General features: G+C 38.5%; 1 protein-coding gene across 1 annotated transcript in view; it reads left to right on the forward strand.

Annotated features, from left to right (window-relative positions):
• The window catches only part of ccdc150 (coiled-coil domain containing 150), a 72135-nt gene extending 58412 nt beyond the window's left edge, over nt 1-13723 (forward strand). The window contains exons 22-26 of the mRNA XM_052018618.1: nt 1541-1609; nt 5246-5407; nt 6540-6626; nt 11842-12008; nt 13598-13723. Coding sequence (XP_051874578.1) covers nt 1541-1609; nt 5246-5407; nt 6540-6626; nt 11842-12008; nt 13598-13607 — 495 coding nt within the window. The 3' untranslated portion in view covers nt 13608-13723. The remainder of the gene's footprint in view (nt 1-1540; nt 1610-5245; nt 5408-6539; nt 6627-11841; nt 12009-13597) is intronic.
• The last annotated feature ends 9564 nt before the right edge of the window (nt 13724-23287 follow it).

The raw sequence follows: 23287 nt of genomic DNA on the forward strand, positions 1-23287 counted from the left end.
TTTTGGATGAGCTGAAATTTAAGGCCAGGAGAGCATTGGAATAGCCAATTCTAAAGATGACAGAGGCAAAAGTGGAGTCTTGGCAGCAGATGGGTTCAGTGGAGGGTGTATATAATCCTCCCCATTATAGGAAGGATGTGGAGGCTTTGGAGAGGTTGCAGAAGAGGTTTACCAGGATGTTGCCTGGATTGGAGGGTGTGGCTATTAGGAAAGGTTCAACAAACTTGGGTTGTTTTCTCTGGAGTGGCAGAGGCTGAAGGGAGACCTGATAGAAGTTGGAGAGGCAGAGATAGAGTAGACAGCTGGTATCTTTTTTCCCAGGGTCGAAATGTCTAATACTAGAGGGCATGCATTTGAAGTGAGAGAGGGTAAATTCAAAGATGTGCAGGGCAAATTTTTTTATACAGAGAGTTGTGGGTGCCTGTATTGCACTTCCAGGTGTGGTAGTGGAGGCAAAGATAATAGAGGTGTTTAAGACACTCTTAGATCGCCACATGAATGTGTAGAGAATGGAAGGATATGGACCTTGTGCAGGCAGAAGGGATTAGTTTAGTTAGGTGTTTAATTAATTTGGCACAACATCATGGGCCGAGGGGCCTGTTCCTTTACTGTACTGTTTTATGTTCTATGAATGTGGGTGATATTGCAGTGGTGGAAATAGAGTGGTTATTGGATTGGAACCTAAGTTTAGGTTCATATGGGACACTTGGCTTTGACCAAAGATAGTGGGCAAGGAAAGAAGGATCAGTGAGATCTTGTAGTGGGTGAAAGATAAGACTTTTCCTCAATATTTAATGTAGTTCTGAGAAGGCAGACATAGCTTTGTTTTGACATTTTATCTGAAAGACAGCATCTTAATCAAAACAGGTCAAAACATCCTGTTTCTCTTCCTCAACCCACGCTGCCACACCACAAACCAACTCCTGTAACTTATAATAGCACCATCTTGCTTTTCCACCAAGCAATAAACGCAGTGACCATTCCATAAAATATCATTACAGTTGCTGCTGCACACAAATTGGCTACTGTGTTCCTATATTACCACACACCAAAACACCCACACAGGATTGAGGGTAGATTCCCCAGTGTGAAAACTGCAGGATTCTCACCAAATCCAACTCTACCACTGGATTCCATTGGCTGACAGTTTGGTTAATGCAAAAAGGACTATAATGGATAATTTTTCCAAAAATTACTGCTAATAAATTATTGTTTGGCAATTTACTGTTTTTTTTTTAATTCCCTGAATCCTGAGGTAAGTAATATTTCGACTGTGAATGTGTTGCAATGTCACACACTTCAAATTAGTTGTTCTATAGATTATGTATTTTGTTTGTGTAAATAAGGTAATGTTTCTCTGAATTATTATAAGATACAGTCAACCTGGAGTGCACAGTGTTTGGATTTGATTGAAGGGTTAAGGTGAAATGAATGTGTTTGATTATAAAGTTATTAAATAATAATTTATCAATAGTCCCTAAACAGCAAAAAAAAACTAATTGTCATTTGCTTCTACTAATAAGTTGTATTTTTTGCTCAGGAATTTGAAGCTGACTTGAAGCAGATGGAGATAATAAAAGACCAATATCAGAAAAAGAACAATGAGCAGGTTTGTACATAGACATCAGGGGCCTTATTTATCTGCATTGTTACCTTTAATGTCTCGTAATTTACTAAATTGTTCAGAATAGAAGTTTTTTTTATGTCTGTGTGGGCATAAACAAAGGATCCAGAAATACTTAAAGGGACCTTTAAAGAATCAGAATCAGGTTTATCATCACTGACATATGTCATGAAATTTGTTGTTTTGCGGCAGCAATACAGTGCAAGACATAAAAATTACTATAAGTTACCAAAAAACAAATAAAGAAAATAGTGCAAATGAGGAATAACGAGGTAGAGTTCGTGGGTTCATGGACCGTTCAGAAACCTGATAACGGAGGGGAAGAACTTGTTCCTGAAACGTTGAGTGTGGGTCTTCAGGCTCCTGTACCTCCTCCCTGAAGGTTGTAACGAGAAGAGGGCATGTCTAGCTTCTAGATCTAGCTTCTTAACCTCTTTCCTAACCCTTAAATCTACCTATAGGATCTCATCTGTTTTTCTGCTCATGCCTTTTGTACCATGGACCAGGATTTCTAGCTGTTTATCTTCCCCTCCAGAACTTTCTGCAGTCGATCAGTGATATCCTTGACCCTGGTACCAGGAAGGCAACATGAATCCTGGAATCATTTCACTGCTAAGTGATGAACTATAAATGGACTTCCAAAAGATATTTGATAAAATGCACTTAATAAGTTTGTCATCGAGACTGAAGGCCATGGAATAAAAGGGGATGTAGCAGAATGAGTAGACAATTGACTAAGTTACAGGAAACAGAGTAGTGGTGGAAGGTTGTTTATTGGACTGGAGGGATGTACGTAGTGGACTTTCCAAGGGCTACTGCTATTTTAATATCAGAATTATATCAGAACTGCTGCTATTTTAATTATATATTTTAATGATGTGGACTTTGGTGTACAGGACACAAAATTTACAAATTTCTGATGGCACAAAACTTGGAGGAAACAAAGAAATGGTGAAATGGACAGATGGAATTTAATGCTGACAATTATGAAATGTTACATTTCTGAAGGAAGAATGAGAAGAGATAATGTAAACTAGAAGATGCAATTCCAAAAAAAATGCAGAAACAGATATCTGGGGTATATGTACATTGTTTGTTGAAAGTGCCAAGGCAGATTGAAAAAATGCTTTAAACAAAAGATCCTGGGCCTTATAAAAGGGTGCACAGTGCAAGGAAGTCATGAATAATCTTAATAAAACATTTATGGGCACCACATTCTAAATGAGATGTAAAGTTTCTCGAGAGGTTGTGGAAGATGTATGCTAAAATGATTACTAGGATTAGGGACTTTAATTACGTGGATAGACTTGAGAAGCTGAGGTTATTCTTCATGGAACAGAGAAACTTGCAAAGAGAACTCAAAGAAGTATTTAAAATTATGAAGGGTGTAGACAGAGTGGATGGGTAAAAGCTGTCTCTATTGGCAGTAGGGTCAAGAGCCAGGGGACACAGAATGAAGCTAATTGGCAAAATAATTAAAAGTCACATGATGGAAACCTTTATTTATGGTCTGAAATGCAGTGTCTGGCTAGTTGGAAAGGCAGATTCAATCATAGGGTTCGAAAGGGAGCTGGATAAGTATCTGAAATAAAGGGCTGTGGGGAGAGAACAGGGGAGTTGTACTACCTAGATTTCTCTTTCATAGAGCTTGGCAAGACTTGATCGGCCAAATGGCTGCCTGTGGTAACCATCCCACTGCAGTATGTGGAATCAGGTGTAGTTTCATCACTACAGTGTCAGTAGTGGGTGCTCAACCTGCTAAAAGTACAAATGATACATGTCATAAAGTAGGCTAATAATTCTTAATAAGGGAGATTACTCTTTGATGATGGTGGCAGGGAAGCACCAGAGGGCTTACATAAACAGTGGAAGGAGTCAACCATCTCACAAACTACTTTCCCACCCATCCCATTAACTATTACCTGTCCCATCTTTGGAAGTGTCTGCAGTTCCCATATTGGCTTTGTTAGTCACCTTAGAACCCGCAGAAATGGCATGGAAGTAAGTCATCCTCAGTTCCAAGAGACTGCCTAGGAAGAAGTAGATTCAAGTTTAAGTAGTGTGTGAGGACTTGGGGTGGGATTTCCAGACATTGCTACACTTGACCTTCTCAGAAGAGAGAAGTGTCATCAAAATGAGTTAAAGGCCCAAGGTATTGGAGGAAGTGTGTTAACATGAATTGAAAATTGGCTGTCACATAGAAAACAAAGAGTTGGAGTAAATGGGTCCTTTTCAGGCTGGAGGGATGTATCTAATGAGTACCCCAGGGATTGGTTGTTGGCCCTCACTTGTCTACAATTTACATTAATGACCTGGAGGAAAGAACGAAAGTAAGCCTTCTAAATTTGCTGATAATACCAAATATGTGGAAGGGCATTGTAATTCTGCAATGGGATATGGATAGATTGAGTGATTAGGCAAAAACCTGGCAAATAGATTTTAATGTGAGGTTGTGTGAGGTTATGCACTTCAGTAAAAGGAATCAAAAGACAGGTTATTACCCTAGTGGAGAGAGACTGCAGTGAGTGAAGTTCAGAGAGATCTAAGTGCTCTATTACATGAATCCTAAAAGTTAGCAGGCAGATCCAACAAGTAGTAAAGAAGGCAAATGCCATGTTGGCCATCATTGCAAAAGGGTTGGGATTTAAGAATAGGGAGGTTTTGTCACAGTTGTACAGGTGTTAGTGAGGTCACACCTAGAATACTGTTCACAATTTTGGTCCCCTAACCTAAAAAAGGATATAGTAACATTGGAGCAGTCCAAAGCAGACTTACCAAGCTATTTCCTGAGATGAGAGAGTTGCCCTATCAAGAGAAGCTAGATAGTTTGGGTCTGTATTCCTTGGAGTTTAGAGGAACATAAAATGTATTTATTTATATAAACATAAAATCTAAAGGGGGCTTGGCAGGGTAGATGTTGAGATGTTTTCTCTAGTAGGAGAGTCATGAACAAGATGATATGGTTACAAAATAAGGGGTCAGTCATTTAAAACTAAGGTGCATAGAAATTTCTTCCCTTAGAGGGTGGTGAATCTCTGGAATGCTCTGATATTAAGTGTGCTGGAGGCCAGACTATTAGATATATTTTCAGGTGGAGGTAGATAAATATTTGAAAGATCGAGGAACTGAGGGTTATGGAGAACTGGCACAAAAGAGGAATTGAGGCCAGCCTAATCAGTCATGATCATATTGAATGGCAGGGCAGGTTTGAGGGGCCTGCTAGCCTACTTCTGCTCCTATTTTCTTGTGCTCTTGTGAGTTGCTGCAGTGCACACTGAAGGCTATACAGACTAAAGCCACAGATGGCGATGTAGAATAGAAAGTAAAAATTGTAGGAATGTTTAATAAGTCAGGCAGCATCTATTTGTGATGTGGCTATTAGATTCAAAAGCAGAAATGTTGTCCATGCGTACTGCTCTGTTCAAGATATTATCAAGCTTCTTTGGTTCTTTTGGTTGTACCCAAGCAGGAAAGTGTTGATTGTTCTATCACAACTCTTCATTTCAGTCTTGTCTTTGACAGGTAATATTTAAGTATTTTCAGTTTTCCTGATGGAAATTTTTTATTATTCTGTTCATCATTTATATTCTACTTTATTGTTGGTGTTTTTTTCTCCCGCAGTCTCAAATGATTTTAAAGTTTAAGGCAGAGATGCAGATTTTACAAGAGGAACTTCAGAATGTGGCAAAAAGTCAAAATGAGGCAGTGTCTCTCCACCGACAACAAGAAATACAGCTAAAGAAAGAACGTGAGCTTAGTCAAGAGCTGAGGAGAAAATGTCAGGTGGGATATCTCCTTTTTCCATATTTTTATTTACAAAATTTACAAGTGTTAAATGTTTTTGTCAAATTCAGTATTTGGATTGATAAAGAACAACATTTATACAGCGGATGACTTGAAGATGAAATGAAATTGGGTGGAATGAGTTTCGGAACATTCAGTTCAGTATCGTTCAGAGTAAATTTCAGCAGTGCCCAGTCTCATTTGCAGACTATTTGGCAATTGAATTTTGGAAGAAAGGAGTGGCCACCTGTTGGTGCCCGGACCAGTTTGACAATTTCCATGTAGGCCTTTGATCGAAGTCTCAACACATTCACACAGTCAAGGGGAAGCTAGTACAAATGGGGAACCTTGGACCAATAATACAACTCCAATTGTAATTTGTACAGAATGAGTGAACCTTGCACATTCAGACTCCATCTATTTGTACCAACTGGTGAGCTGCCTTGCTAGGGATTGTTATCATGAGGCTAGAAAGAGCAGGAATACTTTTTCTGACCCTACAAAAATTATGATAACTCACTATCAGTGACTGAATTGACCTTCTTATTAGTGCTGACCTCCATTAGAGGTAATTGTGAAACTACCAGTTTTTCTGTCTTCAGGTTCAGTGAGATACCCAGTTGGCATTAATTAAGTTGTAACCTAATGACTTCTAAAACTGAAAACTGTTTGGTTAAGATTGTGTAGTTTATGCTTTGAGCTCAGAGTTAGATTGAGTACTTTCTGCCTTTTCTTTCTGAGTTAGTAGTGACCATTATGAGTTAGTTAAGAAAAGTATCTTAACAGGTTTCTGAAATTATTTTTTTGCATATGGCTCTGGTTATTAATCTCATAATTAGATGAATAACCAGTTCCTTTAGTTTTGATGGTACAATTTGATAGCAAGATATTGCCAAATACATCAAAAGATCATCCTGGTCTCTAATGCCTAAATGGCTGGAACAGTGAGATTAGGCCTCAGTTTAATGTATGATCCAGTTCTGTTCTACCTTTAAATTCTTTCGCCATTAATTATCTTATAGAATTTGATTCAAGAGATTGGCATTGCCATGCTTTTGTTAAGTTAGTTTGCATAGAACAATCATAAACTTCTGAATTTTAAAGAACCCCAAATATTTACTTTTGTTTCTAGGGTCTTGAGGAGAAGGTAAGAAATCTACAAAATTACAGAGAAGAAACTGAGCACAAACTGAAGGAAGCCAGTTTGGAATCACAGCAGGTGGGAGGATGCTTTACAGTTTTGCAGATGAATAAGGCCTGGAATCATTATATGATTCTGTACTACAATAACGCTGCATACCAATAGTATGAGTCACATAGGATTATAGGAAAATGTTAAATAATTGATGTAAAGATAATTGAACTAAAGAATCAAATAATATTTCAGTAAAGCTCCGTTAATCCAGCATGCTCAGGACATTTGTGGTTACAGACGTGTAGATTTTCCAGGCTAATGGATGTTATTCGTATTAATACTCCAATAGACTTTTAATTCACTTTTTTTTAGATGCTGCAGAGTAGAGTAATAAATTTTCCATTCAAACTGGTAAGTTAAAGGGAACATGGAAAACAAGGACTGGGTAAGTTTCAAGGGAGGGTGAGAAACAGAACAAGGTAAGTTTCAAGGCAGAGTGGGAACCAGGACCACAGTGAATGAAAGGGAGCATGGGAACTGGGGCCCTGATGTTTGAAAGGAAGCATGGGAGCTGTTGCCCCACTGTGCGAAAGGGAGTGCAGCAACTAGGGCTGGGAGATGCGAAACTGGGCTCCGGTAAATGAAAGAGAGCATAGGAACTGTGGGACATCAGTGAGTGAAAGAGAGAGCGGGAACTTGGGGCCCTGGTGTGTGAAAAGGAGTGCGGCAGCTATGTCACTAGTGTGTGAAAGCAAGCATGAAACCAGAGCCCCGGCATGTGAAAGGGAACGCAGGAAATAAGGCTCCATTGTGTGAAAGGGAGTGCAGAATCAGCCCTGGTATGTGAAAGGGAGCATAGTAATGGGGCCCTGGTGTGTGAAAGGGAGTGGGGAGTGGGAACTGGGACCCCTGATATGTAAAAGGGCAGGTGGGAACTGCTGCCACAGTGCGTGAGAGGGAACATGGGAACTGGGGCCCTGATGTGTGAAAGGGAGTGCAGAACTGGGACCCTGGTATGTCAATCAAATAATGGATTATCAAAGTTTTGTTGTAAATCCATGGCATTGACAATTAAAACACTGCAAATTACTATAAATAGCAATCTAATTATGGCTTTAATATTTGTTTGATCAGAGCTTTTAATCATAAAATACTGCGAATGCTGGAAATTTGAAATAAAATTGAAGATGCTTTAAATGTTCAGTTGGTTGGGCATTGTTGGTGGAAATGAAAAGTTAAATATTTTAGTTTAATTAATTTTCTTCAGTACTCTACTTCTTTCTCTGGCCCTGTTGCCTGACCAGCTGAGTATTTCTAGCATTTTTCTGTTTTATTTCAGATTTTTTCAGTTCATTATACAAATGTCTGTAAATATCATGACTTAATTGAGTTACTCCTTAAGTCAGTGTTATCACACAGACCTTGATTTGAGTAGAAACCCAAAATGATGGCTATTCAAGGGTGAGAAAGTAACAATGATTGAAGCTTTGTACTTCAAAATACATCTATGTTAACACTACAGTAGAATAATACCGAGGAACTGCTGTAATCTGAGTTGATATCGTTCAGATGAGATGCTAAACCAAATGTGTCTATTCTCTGAGGTAGGCATAAAAGATCCTGTTGTACTGTTTTGAAGATGATGAGGAGCGTTTACTGCCTCAGGCAAAATTACTATTTAAAACCAGATTGGCCCAGAATTTCTGAATCCAAACCAACATTAATGCCATGATTTATCTGCTTAAAGTCCCAGTTTCCAGCAGTGGTGTGGGCCTAAGCTGACAGCAGTTACTTCCACCCACCAGTACAACACAAACTTTCACAGGCTTAGCAGCTCTCAGGAATCTTGCCAGCTGAATAACTATAGAAATCCCCTTTGAAATAAATGATAGTCATCAATTAAAAACATAGAAAATAGGAAAACAAGTAGGTTATATGCCCCTTCAAGCTTACTGCACCATTCAATTGAACCATGGCTGATTCGCTATCTCAATAGTTTTGTTGTATTTCTCCTTAATAGTTGCCAGGAGAAATACAGCTATAAGTATTTTCTATTATTTAACTCAGGTTAGTTTCAATATTTTAAATTGTTTTTATAGAGTTTTAAAAGTAAAAACAACATAAATATACATGTTTTAACAATATTTTTAGTTTATAATAGGTCCTAAGTGATAAGATAAGATAAGATAAGATATCTTCATTGAGTGTTTGAATGTCAAAGACATCACAAACATTTTGTATCCCGACTACAGTGACAGATTTATCAGGCCCTGAGTTTGGTGCCAGTAATTCATTGGCTGTCAAAGCCACTGACTCTGTATAATGTATTTCAAGATCAAAAATCTGTCACCTAATTATCTTATAATGGCCCAGAATTGGCTGACATTGATGAAACAACAGTGTTCACCACTGACTTTGAGATAGTTCCCATAAAGATGTAATGATCTCTATGGTGATGGTATCAGATGTTAGCCCTCACTTCCAGCAACTGTGATCTCATCAAGGTGGCTGAATGCAAGTCATAAAAACTCTCACAAATGGCATACAAGAAGCAAAGCATAATTTTTAATTGATGTTTTAAACATTACACTGAGCTCTAAATAAAGGTTTATATATTCACGTATGATTAAGGCAACTGCAATAAATAACTTTAAAATATGAATAATATTTAAAGATCATGTATGTTTTAAAATATTCATGGGAAGAAATTGTAAGGTACAAAAAATTATATTAGTAGATCCAGAAAACTTGGTAAGCAGTGATTATGGCTTATTAAAAACATGTTTAAAACCAATGTAACAAAGTATAAAACTTTTATGTTATTCTATAATGAGAGTAAGCTTTGTAACAGCCCAAATTCACATCATTTCAAGTGATTTCCCTTGATTGAGCTGGTGGAGGTTGCCAACAATGCACTCTGCAGAGGAGTGCAGAATAACTGACAAATGCTAAATGATTTCCATGTTACATTACATATGTATGCGATTCCCAAGATTGCTGACAGGTTCACAGAGTAATCCTGTTGAATGCTAATGGTTTCACCATTACTATTTCTTCAAAATTTTAGCCATAGTTTATTTCTTTCTTTTATCAATTGTATTCAAAAATAAGAGTGTGCAATGTTAAACCCTGTTTTTTTTTGTGTTACAATGAAAATTTAGAGTGTTGTTACAGGGTTGCTGAAACTCCACCTTTTTAGCTGAATTTAATACGTTAAAATGTTTTATACTGCATTAATTGGAATTCTTCTCCAGTAAACATTTAATCAATATTTCCTCAAACTCAAGAGATTTGTTTTTAAGTACTGGTGGAAGTCTTAATAACTGGAGCCAGCAAAATTGAATTTTTATTAGAAACATTAAAACCTGTTCAACACTTTGAAGGCCTATTTAGTCTTGATTCCATCAAAGGTTATTTTTGCATTTAGTTTCCCTATTTTTCAGAAGCTCTTTTTATTCAAAAGAAATTTTAATATTTCCGAATAATGAACACAAACATTTAAGAAAAATATATAGCTCAACCATCTTGATTGCTGAACAAAATTGATTATGGGCTGCAGTACTGAAGACATATCTTAAATCAAGCTTTAATATATGGCATATTTTACCAAATATGTTTATATTCATTTATGGGATGTAGGCATCCTGGTAAGGCTGCTGTATATTGCCCATCTCTAATTGCCACTGAGAAGGCATTGATGAGTTGCTTTCATGAACCATTGAACTCTTTCTGTTAGTCTCCCGCAGTTGTTTGATTATGGATTTCCAGGATTTAGCAACAATGAAGTAATGGTGGTTTACTTCCAGTTTAAGGTGGTGCATGACTTAGTGATATTCCCATCCATCAGCTACCCTTCTCTTGGTGATTAGGTCATGGGTTTGAAAGGTGTTAAGATAAGCTTAGGTGACTACAGTGCACAATGTAGATGATACAAAGCAAACAGGGTACATTTGGTGCGGGAAGTGAATGTTTAGGGTCACGAATTTGATGCTAATCAGTTAGATTGTTTTTTCATGGATGGTGTTAAATTGTTTTGAGTCTTGGAGCCGTGCCCATGCAGTGCAGCTCCAACACTCAACAAGTAACTCTCCTGACTTGGAAAGGGTTTGGGTAACCAGAAGGTGAGTCACTGTCTACAGGTTATCAAGCCTCTGACTTGCTCTTGTGGCTGGGCAGTTCAGTTTCTGATCAATAGTGTCCCCTCAAGATGTTAGTGTAGGGGACCACTATCCTTGACATTCAATGACATTATTAAGGGTAATGCAATTGAACGTCAAAGTAGGTGGTTAGACTTTCATTTGATGATAGTCATTGCCTGTGTGGCACAGATTGAATGCATGGCACAAATATCACTTGTCACGTCACCCTATGCCTCCACATAATCTCAGTCTTGCTGCAAGCAGGCACAGATTTCTTGAATTTTTGAGGAGTTGCAATTGTATAATCAACAGTTAGCATTTCACTTCTGGCTATATTATAGAAGGAAGACCATTAATGATGCAGTTGAAGATGGATGGTCCTGTGAAACTCTGGCAGAAATGTTTTAGGGCTGGGATGATTTAATTCACCAGAAACCATAAATCTTACTCCTTTGTGCAAGATGTGATGCCAACTGAAGAAGCCCATTGACTTCAGTTTTTTCCCAGGGCTTCTTTATCTCACACTTGATTAAATGCTGCCTTGATGTCAAGGGCAGCCACGCTTGCCTCATTTCTAGAATGCAGTTCTTTGATCAACAAACTGAATATTGGAAAGCAGATTACTGGTGAGTAAGTAACATTTGATAGCACCATTGATAATACCTTCCATCATTTTGATTTACAGTGGACTGATGGAGTGGTAATAGAATGGTTTGGATGTGCTCTCCTTTTCGTGTCAGAGTGTTTTCCTTATTCAAATATACTGAAATTGATTGAGAAATAATCCTGGTATTGCCAATGGTTCTTCAAACGTTTGAACAAGTGACCATTATTAATATGCCCAGTTAGATGGTGAGTATTGAGAAGCTATTTTGACTGTGTCAGGTTTCATCTCTTATCCAAAATCTTTGTTCACCACTTCTTGACATGCAACTTTGAGTATTTTGATACTGATCTGAAGGAGGAGGTGTGGCAAGCCCTCACCGTCCACAGCATGGGAACAGTCACAAAAGTTGCAGGGAGCAGTCACAGAAGTTGCAGGGAGCTCTACACATATAGAGTACTGAATGAAGTTACCTGGAAAAATGTACCCCACATTAAGGCATGTCTTTAATGTGAAGTAATATTTGAGATAATGTTGTCACTTGTGATGTTTTCAGATCAGTGCCAACCTGGAGGAAGCACGTCAGTGGTTTAAGTCCAAGTTTGACAGTCTGCAAGCAGAACTGATAAAGACCCATGGAATGGATACATCAAAAAAACAATTGTCCAATGGAGAAAATCTCATGAAGACTGGTGGAGATTTAAATTTGAGATCAGGTCAAAGGTTAGTCTCATCTTTTTAAACATTTTTCCATAAGTTTTGAATTGAGCATTGGAGATAAGAGAATCATCTCTAATTTGTGGATAAACATCAATTACACTTTCTAATAACATAAAATGGGCTTCCCATGCAACAAGTAGTACAATATTTTGCTCTTAATTATTTGCCAATGAAAGGTGCCTTCCCCATAAACCAGATCTAAATACCGCTGAAATGTTTTGTAAACTTAAATTTGGATTCAAGTGATGTCAGATAAAGACCACAGAGTTATCAGTTACCCAGATTACTATAATGCATAGTGCCCATTAATAATTCCCAGATTATTTGTCAATTTATATAACTTGGACCAAGTAATTTAAAAAAAAGGTGCATTTGCAAGATTGCATTACAGAAAATTGTGATACAGTTTCTAGGAATGCAACCCCTCTATGTGGGGGCTGCCTGTATTCATTTTTACAGTAACAAGTATGGAGAATACTTGATTTATATGACAAGATTGTTAATGGAATTTACAGAAAAATGAAACTAAATTGCAGTGAGCCTGATGTAATAATAGGGCAACATTGACCCCATGTGTTAAAGGCATGATGCATCTTGAATTTCAGAACTCACTTTTGCATGTTAAATGTAAACAGATAGTAAGCTTTGAAGGATATTATCCATGCCTTAATTTCAGAAAATCATCACAAATCATTCAATTTGATATCTTGATGATTCCCCTCACAAAGTTAAGTTACTGATTTGCACTTAATGTGAATGTATACCCACACATGATGGAAACCTAGAATGATATAGCACGGGAAAATGCTTGCAATTATTCCCATTCCTGCTCTTGACCCCTAGCCCAGCAATTTGTTTCGTTTTCAAGTACTTAATTAATTTCTTTTTGAAAACAATGATTAAGCTTAATCTCCTATCCTTTCATGCATAACATTCCAATATCGTGCATTATATTTTTCTTTATACTCCAGCTCAGGCAAAACCAGTGCCATCTATAGGTATAGTATAACTTCTTCATTATGGATCTCATAAGTCTTTTCAATAAACATCTGATTCTTCCTGCTGCTTTCAAAGGAAGAAAGATTTGCATTCATCAAGTATCTTTCATGGTATTCCAAAGTACTTTTATCAGTCAAGTACTTTTTGAAATGTAATCACAGTTTGAAGAACTGCAGCCAATTTACACTTCGTAATGTTCTACAAATTACAATGTGATAATGTTTTGGGGTCATTTCAGTTGTGAGTTACATATTATCCAGGATATTGGAAGCAATCCCCTGTCCTGCTTCAGAAAAGTTTCACAATTATTGACATATGAAAGGTCATGATGCCTATGAACTATTTTTAAAAATAGTTAGTACTTGAGCTGTGCATTATGATAGAAGAAAGATATTCTTATATTTAAATTTCCATTTTTTAAATGTTATACAAGATGTGTACCTTTGTTCACTTTATTTTCTTTATCTAAGGTTAACCTTGTAATAGGTATACCATGATAAAGCCATCTTTATTAATATGTTCAGTATCATCCTTTAGGGAAAATTTAGCACTGCACTTCAAAAGGAAAATAAACACTACACTGTATTTTGCAGCTTGTGGTAAATTCAAGCTATTTTTGGAAAGGGCATGAAGATTTCAACAATTGAAATTCCAAGCCAATCCAGCCTCAGTTGTTGGGAAACTAATCAGAAATTTAAATTTATCTTCATAAAATATCAGTCTGATTTGCCTAAGTGATCAAACAAAAGAAAAGAAGCAAATCTGAAGCCGAATGGAATGCAGACATTGAGCCATTTCCATCTTCATGAAAAATTAGCCACTGGCATGTCATAAGGTCTGTTTTTCTGGAGATGCATTGGATGAAGAAAGCCAGCTGGAATGGGTCACTGAAGAAAAGAGATTTTGAACTTGTTATATGTGTATAAATAAGTGTCAAATGTCAGCTGCTGAATTATGCTAAATTCACACATGATGTTGTAATACATTTCTTTCCTTAATTCACCATTGATGCAACCAGAAATGAAAATTTATTGTTCCACATAACATAACATTTCCAGTAATCTTTCTAAGCAGAAGATCCCAAATGCTGTAACTCTGGTGGGGGGAAACTGAAAATGTTTAAATGCACACCTGTCAGTCAAAATCTAAGTGAAAGGCATGATCACACTTCTGACAGAACCTTTCATTAAAAGTCACATGGCAAAGAGGGAACTGTATTTTGCTCTAACATAGCATCATGATTGATCAACATACAGCACAATTTATTTCAAAAAACAAAAAACTACAGATGCTGGACATCTGAAATAAACATAGAATATGCTGGAAATACTTGGCCGGTCAGGAAGTGTAGAGAGAATTTTTCAGGTCAATTGTCTTTCATCAGAACTTTTCATATACTGTTTATTTCCATTTTCCAAACGATATATTAACAACTAAATTGGCAGAAGCTTACTTCATTTATACATTCTGCAGTAGATATTAATTTTTCTGGCAAAGTGATTTGTCTGCCTGATTTTGAATTGTTATTTCAGCATAATGTTGCTTGTGACCATGGTTTTGCACTGCAAGCAAAGTGGAAACTTCCTTTATTAATGATAAACTGGCTTTTTCAAAGTGACACTCTAAATTACTTCTTTCTATCTCCTGCCAAATGTTGATTACAAAAATAAGTTTCTAATCTAGAATCTCTCTTTTAGTTCTGATTAAGCTTAATCATTGGATGGGAAAAATACATTAGTTGCAAAACACTTGGTTCGACCCTGTAGAGAAAATTATTTATCCATGAGTTCTGATATTGAATTAGAACATATTTTAAACACTTGCACTACTGTTTTTCATATACTTATGTAAATATTATTCGATGAAAATGTGCTACTTAGATTAAAAATGAAAACTCTAATGATTGCCTTGTAAAGGCAAAGAGTTAACTTTAATTAAAATTCTTAAACAGCCTTGAGCAATTTTGAGGCTGGAGTAGATGTTTACAATTATCCTGCATTTGAGCAATCTAAGATGTCTTTTGTATGGATGTTTAAATAAATTTCTTGTGAAATTCTTTAAGGACCATAATGAAAAAGGCTTGAGCACTGCCTTCAAGAGGATTACTTCAAGAGTGTACAGATGTACCGTTAACCTTTTCTTAATTTTGTATTCCATAATTATCCATTCCTGAATAATGAATTTCCATGGATAATTAAGAATGCAGAGGAAACAGAATTTTATTGAGATTTTAAAACCATAACTGAAAGGTCTTTTCAGCTCTCAGATTTACCTTCCTGAAGTTAAAGAAAAGCAAGGGCTCATTTGCTGGCTATCCTTCTTACAGCAACTAATGTAAGCTGAGTTATTTAATTAAATACAAGTTACAGGTCCTCCCACATTACAAATGCCTGACTAACATAGGAGAAAATGTTTGGGAGATCTGCGGGATGGATGGGGATGGATTTGCTGGGTGCTGTGGGGTTGCAGGCATCTTCTGCTGGGTAGGAACGGGGCATTTCTGTGTACCTTCTCTGCCCCCACCCCTCAAGCTGTAACAATCAGGGGCTGGGTCAAGTTGAGCAGAACTGGGAATGCCGAGCAGACTCACTCACTCGCTGAGTTAGTGAGGCCAGCTGGTGGTCTCTCTTCCTGTGCCTGTTTCCTCTCCCATCACTGCTTTTTCTGTGACTGTCTTCCCAACACTATTATTGTTCATTTCCAACTAATGAACAGTTTGGGTTATGAACAGTTCCCAGGAACAGAACCCAGTCGTAACCTGGGTACTGCCTGTAAAAGGAAACATTGTTTACATTTTAGTAATTATTAAACTATGCAGTTTTTTTTTTACTAAAATAGGTTCAGACTATTAGATTAAACATGGTCCAACATATGACCGCCAGAAATGTGGTAAAAACGCATATAAAAGAAGTTAGTTTCACTTTTGGTCACTTCACAGATATCATCTGTCACTTCTATGCTCGATTACTCTAATATTCTTCTGGCTGACCTTCCATCCTCCATTAATTCATACAAATTCAGCTGCCCATCTCTTACCCTGTATCAAGACACAGAAATTTCTCTTCTAATCTGGATTATCCTCAGATTTTAAATTCTTATCCATTGTGTTTAATTTCCTTTACTGCTTCATCTTTCAATAACTCTATGAATTCCACTGTTCTTACAATCCTTCCTGCTACTCCCCAAATTTTATGTTATACTGACTCTCACTTATTTTGCAGCTTTTCTGTTTTACTCAACCAGTCAGGTCCTGTTCTCTGATATCTCTTGCATCGATCCTTGTACTCCATAACTGTGAAACAACTGGAATTTCTAAGCTGCTGGTGTTTCTCTTTGCCTATATGTTCCCTTGAACATTTACGCTATTTAATGTGAATAATTTTACTCCAGTTTCACTGCTGGTGTGATAAGGCTTCCCACCAAGGCAGCAAACTACTAGGGTACAGATGTATTGGTTATAAGCCCAGCAGATCGATTAAGTAAGTTTCATCCAATACAAAGAAGCAATGCTTCATAAAAAAGATAATTATAGAATGTTCCTCAAAACCCTAGAGGCTTGCCATTGGTGGGGAGAGTGGCACGGGTCTCTTTTCCTTCTGCTTTGGCCTGTTGACCGCAGATTCTCTTCCTTCTGGTTGCTTCTCTCTCTCTAACAGCATACTTTATACATTTTTTCTCTTACATCTTAATTGCTATCAATTTCTAAAGCTCTCTTACCATTGTTCCTTTCAAAAATATTTTTGACTTAACCGCCTGCCATGTTTTGCTTTGCAATATTTTAATACAGACTTGATATATTTTGCATTTGTAATAACAACCTTTACAGCATTGTCCATTGTGGCAACAATATTAAAACACCAAGGCACAGCAGGAATAATTTAAAGTAAACTTATACATTTAAAATATTTTTTGTTTATTTAAGCTGCCTCATATGCAGGAGATGCCAAGCAGGTCATGCTGCACAGGAATTTGACCTAACTTTATGAAGTACTATGCTGGGAAAGTCATCCTTTTCCTAGTGGGAGATGAACAGCAGATCTGCAAAATTAGCATGAAAAAATGTTGCCCATAATATTGGATAACTTTTCAGTATGTCTTATCTTTATTAGCATAGCATCAAAGAGTGCATACCAGGATAATCAACAATTTATTAAGCATGATTGGTCATACTGACCAAGATGTCACCAATCATCATTTGTTAACCCTGACACATTGATAGCCTGTGGCATCCAGAAGGGATCATTGTGCTGTTTTCTATAACCATGCAGTTGGCAACAGGAGCCAGAGTTTACTGCGCGAAGAGCGAGGCCATGCTCTTCGGCAACTGGCCCGACCGATCCAATGTCCCCTTCACCGTCAGGCTTGACTATCTGAAGGTGCTGGGGATCTGGTTTGGAGGAGCTGGGGCGTGCAAAAAAATTGGTGGGAGCGGATTGGGAAGGTGGAGCAGAAACTGGGACTTTGGGAACGGTGCTCCCTATTGATAACTGGGAAGAACTTGGTCATCAGGTGTGAGGTGCTCTCAGGGCTGTTGTACTTGGCGCAGGTGTGGCCTGTTCCTCGCCCCTCTGGCTTGGAAATCACCCGTGCCATCTTCCGGTTCATCTGGGGATCCAAGATGGAGCAGGTCCAACGGGTCACCATGCACAAGTCCCTTGTCAATGGGGTAAAGGTGTCTCCAATGTCACCCTCCTCCTGATGACCACCTTCGTCTGTGGCTGCATCAGGTTCTGCATGGAACCCAAGTACGTGGGCACCAAATGTCACTACGTTCTGAGGTTCTACCTGTCCCAGCTGTTGCGAAGGATAGGCCTGGCCCCGTGGCCACACAACGTCCCAGTCAGCTGGACGCTGCCGCACTACCTGTCCTTCGTGGAAAAATTCTTCCAGACCAACACCTTTGACCACAAGTCCATCAGGCAGTGGTCAGCACGGAACATCCTGCAGACACTGCAGGAGAAGGACTCAATGGATACTGTGGGGTGGTTCCCTGAGCAGACTGTCCAGACCATCTGGTAGGATGCCTCATCGCCAGAACTCACCAACAAGCACCAAGACCTCGCTTGGCTGGAGGTGAGAGGGGCCCTCCCAGTCAGATCCTTCCTACATGGTCAGAACCTCACTCCCAGCGCGTGCTGTCCCCAGGAGGACTGCGCTGGGGATGAGATGGTCGCCCACCTCTTTGCGGGCTGTGGGTTTGTGAGGAGGGTGTGGCGAAAGATGCAAGGGTCCTTGTCACGGTTCACCCCCAGCAATTGTGTAACAGAGGATTCTCTGATCTACGAGCTGTTCTCGGGGACACACACAGAGATGGACATCAACTGCTGCTGGAAGGTCATCACCTCGGTGAAAGACGCCCTTTGGTCTGCCCGAAACTTGTTGGTCTCCCAGCACTGCGAGATGTCCGTAGGGGAATGCTGCCGACTGGCACATTCCAGGCTGCAGGAGTACGTGCTGAGGGACACACTGAAGCTGCGTACAGCCAACGCAAAGGCTCGGTGGGGAAGGACTACAGTTTAGGATTCTTCTGCCACTGGAGAGGGAGGGGTGGGGTCAGGTGAGAAAGCCCCTAAATATTGTAAATGTGGAACTGGGTATCCCCCAGGGAGCCACACATGTGGCGTTGGTGCTGTTTTTTTATATAAAAAGGTAACACTAAGGAATGATCTGTACAAGAATGTAAAGGCTTGCACTGTTTTATAATTGTATATAGTTTGTCTTTTATTATGAATATAGTTTATTTTGGAATTAAAAAATGCAGTGTAAGCCTGGCACATTAGGTGATAGTGGTCAGCTGTGGTCTCAAACTGATTGCACCTCTGCAGGCATGAAGCAATGCTGACTTTATAAGATGGTGCTCTTTTTACAAGATTCACATAAACTTCAAATTCAGCAGCCACAATGAAGAATTCTGTGTAAGTTTGAAGTGCTACATCTCTTCCAAGTTTTTGCCAGCATTTAAGATTTCTCTTTCCCTTCATTTTTAATGTACTGTTCCTTTTATTTTGGAAAAAAAATTGTTAATGGGTCAAGATGCCTTCTGAGGCCCTTAAAAGTTTACTACAATTTCATTTTTGTGTAGCCACTTTGCCTTTATTTGCCTCTGTTACTTTAAATGTGACTTAATGCAGTTTCACCAGTCATTAGTCTACTATTTAGCCATGCCCATTATCACAGTTGAAGTTGTACTAACTTGCTGACCGAGGAAAAATGAGTATAAGTTGCCCACTTCCATATCAGGTTGTCTAAGAAATGTAAATTGCTGTTCAGGTAGTAATGACACCAAAAGTGGAAAATTTAACTTTTGATGATGATAGAATGCTTCATCCCAAATTTTTGAAGAACTGTTGTGAGTTCTGCAAACACACAATTTCAATCAATATTGTACATGAGCAATGTAAATGCTGCAGGTTTGACTTTTTTATTTACATAATACTTCATATTAAGTTTGTTGGTGAGAATACATTTGGAATAAATTTATTTTGAAATCATTAAATTATTTTGTTAAATCAAAAATGTGTAAAATACATAATCTTTGCTAATTACTTAAAGCTCAAACCCTTTTCAGTCAGTTGAAAAGATATTAAGGACTTAGCTGAATTCATAGGGCAGTGTACTTTTTTCCAATTTTGCAGAAGTGTTTGAATTTCTAGCAGATGGTTATGCAAATATGTAATGTGCTACTAATGGTGTTCATGTGTCAGTCTAGTACATTAACATAAAATGTTGTTCCAGTTTGTATGTTAGCTTCTCTAAAGTCTTGTTTGTTAAAGCATAAATGTTACCTAATCAATATGTTTTAAAAATGTAAGTTCAATGTAGGGTAAACCATGACATTATATGCATTTTATGGAACACTGTGAATTCATTCAAATTTAATTGTCTTAATTTGATAAGTAAGATTTCTGTGATATTGTTTTGTTAACTTGCATTGAAACAAATTGCAATAATTTATTGAACTAAATTTACCTTTAAGCATCTTTACAATATCAATGTGAAATGGATAATGTAAAAAAAGTTCAATAAATAGTTATGTGTAAATAATATATTTTCAATTATTATTTGTGGTGTGAACTACCCTACTCCTACAGGATTGTTTCTAGGAATACCTATACAAGCAATCTTAAAATGTGAACTGTGGAAATTCCAAATAAAGAACCCATTTTTTGATCTGTTTTTGATGTTGATCGAGGAAACTTACAGTATTTACTAAAGGTATGTTTTATCATGATCTGGATAAACTACGCTTACAACCACCACATTTTTCTTAAATTGTTAATTTCTGCTTTCATATCTAGCAGTTATTTTGGAAAAAAGCTTTTCCCCCAATTTTTTTTTCATGAATGCTTTATCAGAACAAAGCTATACACAATCACACCAGCAAAAATGCAACTACCCAGATTGTTCTGCATTATCCCTGTACACTACTTGTTTGCTAAAGATTGGGTTCAAACTCAGCTCAGTTTTGACCTGCAGGAGCAGAATTCCTCCCCATGGGTAATTCCAACCCAGTTTCCTACAGATGATTTGCACAAATTAATGTAAATTACAAATTGACAGTTTCTGGGAGAGAGATTATATTGTGTTTAAGAACTGGCAATTCTCATTGGTGAAATGACCATTGTCCTTTTGAGCTTAGACTTTTTTTTTGACTAGAGGATAGAAAAGACACTGCACTATTCTTGATCAAAAAACTTTTTATTTATATTTAGAACAGAAAAATAAGCTATTACAGGGCCAGTGACCCGGGTTCAATTCCAGCCACTGTCTGTAAGGAGTATATATGTTCTCTGTGACTGCGTGGGTTTTGTCCGGGTGCTCCAGTTTCCTCCCACATTTCAAAAATGCACAGGTTAGGAGTTGTAGGCATGCTGTGTTGGTGCCGGAAGCATGATGACACTTGCAGGCTGCCCCCAGAACACTCTACGCAAAGATGCATTTCACATGTAACTAATAAAGAAATCTTATCTTAAACAATTAAAAACATTTAAACAATTTAATTCAAAAAAAGTGTAAATCACCTGAAACTTACCTTTCTCTCTGCAGCTGTACCACTCCTTTCAAATGAATGGAGTTGCTGAAACTCTACCAGGTCTACTCTGGCATGGTTTAAGCAGGCAGATTCACCAGTGCAGGAAATGAGAAACTGTTGGAAGTTGATTCTCTGCCTCTGGCACACAAGTCTGAAGCATCTTGATACTTGGGAAATGCTGGCAAGTACTCTTGTCATTTCTCAGGGATATCTGGTCTGATGTAGTTAATGACAGGATATTAGCAAAAGATGGAACAATACCAGAAAAGTGCAAAGGGAGATAATGTATATTTTAAGTGACTTGCTTGTGTATAATTGTTTCTGTAAAATTAGTACATTGTACAATTTTGATCCAAATCTGTTGCCTCTGGGTTCAATCCTGAGCTCTGGTGACATCTGTGGAGTTTGCATATTCTCTTGTGACTGTGTAAGTTTCTTCTTGCTGCTCTGGTTTCCTCCCATATCTCATGGTATGTGTATTGGTAGGTTAATTATCAACTGTAAATTGCCATTAAGGTGAATGGTAGTATCTGGGGTGGTGGGGTGGGGGGTGTGTGTAGGGGAAGGAGTGAAGTTGATGGGAATGTGGGGAGAAGAAAATGAGATAATCATAGGATTAGTGTAAGTGGCAGCCTGTTGGTTGACATGGATCTTATGTAACCATTAAGGAACTACTTTTGAGATTTAGTGCAGTCAATTTTTAAAAATTATTTGACAAGTAACCCCTGAGCTTTGCTAAAACCCAGCTTACTGTAGTTTCTCAGAATGAGTTTATCTTTATTCCCTTTATTGGTATTGGTATTGGTTTATTATTGTCACTTGTACCGAGGTACAGTGAAAAGATTGTCCTACAAACCGATCATACAGGTCAATTCATTATACGGTGCAGTTACATTGAGTTAGTACAGGTAAAAACAGTAACAGTACAGAGTAAAGTGTCACAGCTACAGTGAAAGTGCAGTGCAATAAGGTGCAAGGTCACAACAAGTGACGTGACGTCCATCTCATTGTATAAGGGAACCGTTCAATAGTCTTATTACAGTGGGGTAGAAGCTGTCCTGAAGTCTGGTGGTACGTGCCCTCAGGCACCTGTATCTTCTACCCGATGGAAGAGGAGAGAAGAGAGAAGGTCCCGGGTGGGGGGGGGGGGGGGTCTTTGATTATGCTGGCTGCTACACCAAGACAACGAGAGGTAAAGACAGAGTCCAAGGAGGGGAGGCTGGTGTCCGTGATGCGCTGGGCTGTGTCCACAACTCTCTGCAGCTTCTTGCGGTCCTGGGCAAAGCAGTTGCCGTACCAAGGCGTGGTACATCCAGATAGTATGCTTTCTATGGTGCATCAGTAAAAGTTGGTGAGAGTCAAAGGGGACAAACCAAATTTCTTTAGCCTCCTGAAGAAGTAGAGGCACTGGTGAGCTTTCTTGGCTGTGGCATCTACGTCTTGGCTGTGGCATCACTCCCAGGAACTTGAAGCTCTCAACCCTCTCGACCTCAGCACCATTGATGTAGACAGGTGCATGTACACTGCCCCCTTTCCTGAAGTCAATGACCAGCTATTTTGTTTTGTTGACATTGAGGGAAAGGTTGTTGTCATGACACCATTCCACTAAGCTCTCTATCTCCTCCCTGTACTCCGACTCATCGCTGTTTGAGATATGGCCTACAACGGTGGTATTATCTGCAAACTTGTAGATGGAGTTAGAGCAGAATCTGGCCACACAGTCGTGAGTGTATAGGGAGTAGAGGGCTGAGGACGCAGCCTTGTGGGGCACCAGTGTTGAGAATAATCGTGCCGGAGGTATTGCCTGCCTATCTCACTGATTGCAGTCTGTTTGTTAGAAAATCAAGGATCCAGTTACAGAGGGAGGTGTTGAGTCCTAGGTCTCGGAGTTTGGTGACAAGCTTGCTTGGAATTATTGTGTTGAAGGCAGAGCTGTAGTCAATAAACAATAGTCTAACGTATGTGTCTTTACTGTCCAGATGCTCCAGAGCTGAGTGTAGGGCCAGGGAGATGGCATCCGCTGTAGACCTGTTTCAATGGGTCCAGGTTGTCTGGTAGGCTGGAGTTGATGCGTGCCATGACCAACCTCTCAAAGCACTTCGTGATGGTGGATATCAGAGCCACTGGTCGGTAGTCATTGAGGCATGTTACCTTGCTTTTCTTTGGTACCAGGATGATATTGAACATGTGTTGATTATTTGTAGTTCTCCATCCATTTTTTTCCTAAGGATTATGGCCAGTAATTCCGCAA

The sequence above is a fragment of the Pristis pectinata genome, chromosome 6 (genome assembly GCF_009764475.1).
Source record: "Pristis pectinata isolate sPriPec2 chromosome 6, sPriPec2.1.pri, whole genome shotgun sequence".
In the NCBI taxonomy this organism is placed as follows: Eukaryota; Metazoa; Chordata; class Chondrichthyes; order Rhinopristiformes; family Pristidae; genus Pristis; species Pristis pectinata.